The sequence below is a fragment of the Momordica charantia genome, assembly GCF_013281855.1.
Source record: "Momordica charantia cultivar OHB3-1 chromosome 9 unlocalized genomic scaffold, Mcharantia_2.0 BLBB01000009.1, whole genome shotgun sequence".
Lineage (NCBI taxonomy): Eukaryota > Viridiplantae > Streptophyta > Magnoliopsida > Cucurbitales > Cucurbitaceae > Momordica > Momordica charantia.
The window spans coordinates 3795238-3797857 of record NW_028275167.1 but is presented as its reverse complement, the minus strand read 5'-3'; the positions used below and the strand labels follow the sequence as shown (position 1 = coordinate 3797857).

Sequence of the window (2620 nt, the reverse complement as noted above, 5' to 3'; positions counted from 1 at the left end):
AAAAAAAAACCTTTTATTTATGTGTTTCAGAAAATTTTCCAAGTAAAAACTGAAAATAGTTAAAATTATTATTTTCAGCAATAGTTAGTTTAAATTCGTTTGGATTACATTGTTTGTTGCAATCTGATTCTGCTTAGAGTTTCAACGTTAACTTTTTTTTACCAGAAAAACAGATTCAATCTAAAATTAAAAAGACAAAAGGACGAAATAACAAAAAAAAAGATTTACATTTAAAATTCGTGGTGCTTTTCCGCTCACTCACGAGTCAAGCACGCGCAAAGAGAAAGATTGAGAGGGAGGCGGCAGGATCAATCACGTGAGGCATCACGTGGCAGGCAATTAAACACAAAAATAGTCATTATTATTTAAAAATAATAAAAAAAATAAACGAAAAAAGAATAATAGGAAAAAAAAAGCCTCAAAACGCAAAGTAGAGAAGGAGAAGTACGAATGCCGGTCGAGGACGAGGACACCACAGTCATAATAATAATTGGCACTTCCACGGGGAACATCGGGACGTGAATTGACATTATTACCCTCCCACCACACTCATCTTCCTCCCCACATCAATGCTCTGTTTCAGGGTTTTTCAACGCCACCAGGATTCGCTTTTTCCAATAATCGATTCAAATTCAAAACACCAACAAGAACAAGGACAGGAACAATAACAAACAAAGCCCAACTTAATTCTATAAGAATTCATCTCTATTTTATGATTCTTTCTTCACAAAATATCAGAAAGAAAAATCCATGGGGGATGATGATGATTGTTGACGACGATCATGATCTTAATTCCGACTCCCAAAAATTAAAAAAATAATTCAGAAAAATAAAAATAAAACAATACCCATTATAACAAACATCCCCAAATGGCGAAGAAACGGAGGAGGAGACGAAGAGAATGAGAAAGAAAATCCGTTTTCCTTTCTTTTTCTTCTCGGATTCTACTGGGTTTTTTTTTTCTTTTTCTTTTTGGAAAATGCTTTTATGTACAAATGGACCCCCTATCATGATTCGCCGAACCCATCTCGTTATCATGAAGCTGTTGACTGGTGGGACTGCGGCGTCTGAGCGCTAGAAAATGGGTAGGACGAGGAGGAGGAGCTGGGTCCGGCAATGGCGAACCCAGACCGTTTCGAAATTGGCTCCGTCGACTTCCCCGCGGCGGTGCTCGCGGTGGTCACTCGCTCGCACGACGGGCACATCGTCAGCGTGGTGGCCGGTAATTGCATATAAAACGAGTTGTTGGTTTTCAAGGCTCTCAATTCTTGAAGCTCCTTCTGGAGCCGTCGATTCTCCTCCGTTAAAGTCTCGCAGCATCTCTTTAAATACTCACAATCCACCTCCGTTTGCTTCAATTTCGTCCTGTGATTGTCATCAAATTTCACCCCCAAATTAAAAAAAAAAAAAAATTTTGATGAATCTTATTTGTTATTCTTCTTTGCTCTTACCTGGCTCTTCTGTTTTGGAACCAAACCTCCACTTGGCGGGGCCGGAGATTGAGCTGCTTAGCCAGCGCCTGTTTCTGCTTCTGCACCGATTACAAATCGGAATCGGAAAACACGATTTCAGAACAAGGGGCGACTTCTTCAAATTTTAGCAAATCGGAGGGTTGACGGAATTAGACTTACAGGGTTTAAGGTGTTGTGTTCTTTAAAGCTTTCTTCGAGGAAAGCGGATTGTTCTTTAGAGAGGCGGAGTTTTTTCCTCGTGGAGCCATTTTCGTCTTCATCGCTGGCTCGTGAGGAGGCTCTCTCGGATTCGCCGATTTCGTTGGCGACGCCATTTTCGATTAGGTCTCTCCGGGAAGAAGTGGTTCCTCTTCCGCCGTACAGCCCAAATTCCATCTGAAACGACGACGCTGCGCTGTTCGGAGATGCGGTTCGGTCCTGATCTCCTTCATCTGAAAAATAAAAACGGTTTCGGTTTCAGATTCTCAGAGAAAACCGTGGGGGAAATGGCTTGGATTCTGTTGATTTTTAGGGTTTGTTAATCTTACCGTTTTCGGAGGACGGCCAGGGGAATCCCTGGTACGGATTGGTTAGGTTACGGGGAACGGGGCTGTGAGGGAGAAGATCGAGCTGAACCGGAGCTTCTTCGTTTCCGTCGGATTCGTCTTCTCTCTGGTTCAGCTTTCCCTCGTCGTCTTCTGTCTCTCCGGCGACCGGACGGCCGATCGACAAGTCGACGCAGAAGCCCAAATCTGTACGGGAAACGCCCCGCGGCGGCTGCTTCTCCACGAAGCGGAAGGGCTTGGGGGCGTCGCCTAAGGACAGACCGAGCTCCATCGGTGTAGCAGAGGTCCGCCCGGCGGCGGCGGCGGCGGCCGGAGTAGGCTGAAAGGAAGGAGACGAACTGAACGGCGGGTCCCGAGTGAGAGGACTGCGAAAAAAGAAGAGTATAAGAATTTCGGATACGATGGATCAAATAAATATAAGGCAGATGCAGACCCCAAAAAAAAATTAAAAATTAAAAATTAAAAAGCTCGTGATACTAAAAACGAAATAAATTTAAAATAATGAAATTAATTAGACTTAAATTTTAGTCTAAACTTCCAAGATCTTTACGTTTTTATTTTCGACTTCTAAAATATGCATTTTGGTTATTAAATTAGTTAGAT

At 42.8% G+C, this 2620-nt stretch overlaps 1 protein-coding gene across 1 annotated transcript; it reads right to left on the bottom strand.

The window, feature by feature from the left end:
• Positions 1 to 665: 665 nt before the first annotated feature.
• LOC148208849 (homeobox-leucine zipper protein HAT14-like) lies at positions 666 to 2405 on the bottom strand. The gene is made up of 4 exons (XM_088118128.1): positions 2000 to 2405; positions 1632 to 1903; positions 1452 to 1531; positions 666 to 1365 (listed from the first exon to the last, which is right to left on the bottom strand). The coding sequence occupies exons 1-4, from the start codon at positions 2286 to 2288 to the stop codon at positions 1035 to 1037; spliced, it is 972 nt and encodes a 323-aa protein (XP_087974254.1). The 5' UTR covers positions 2289 to 2405; the 3' UTR covers positions 666 to 1034.
• Between the last annotated feature and the right edge of the window lie 215 nt (positions 2406 to 2620).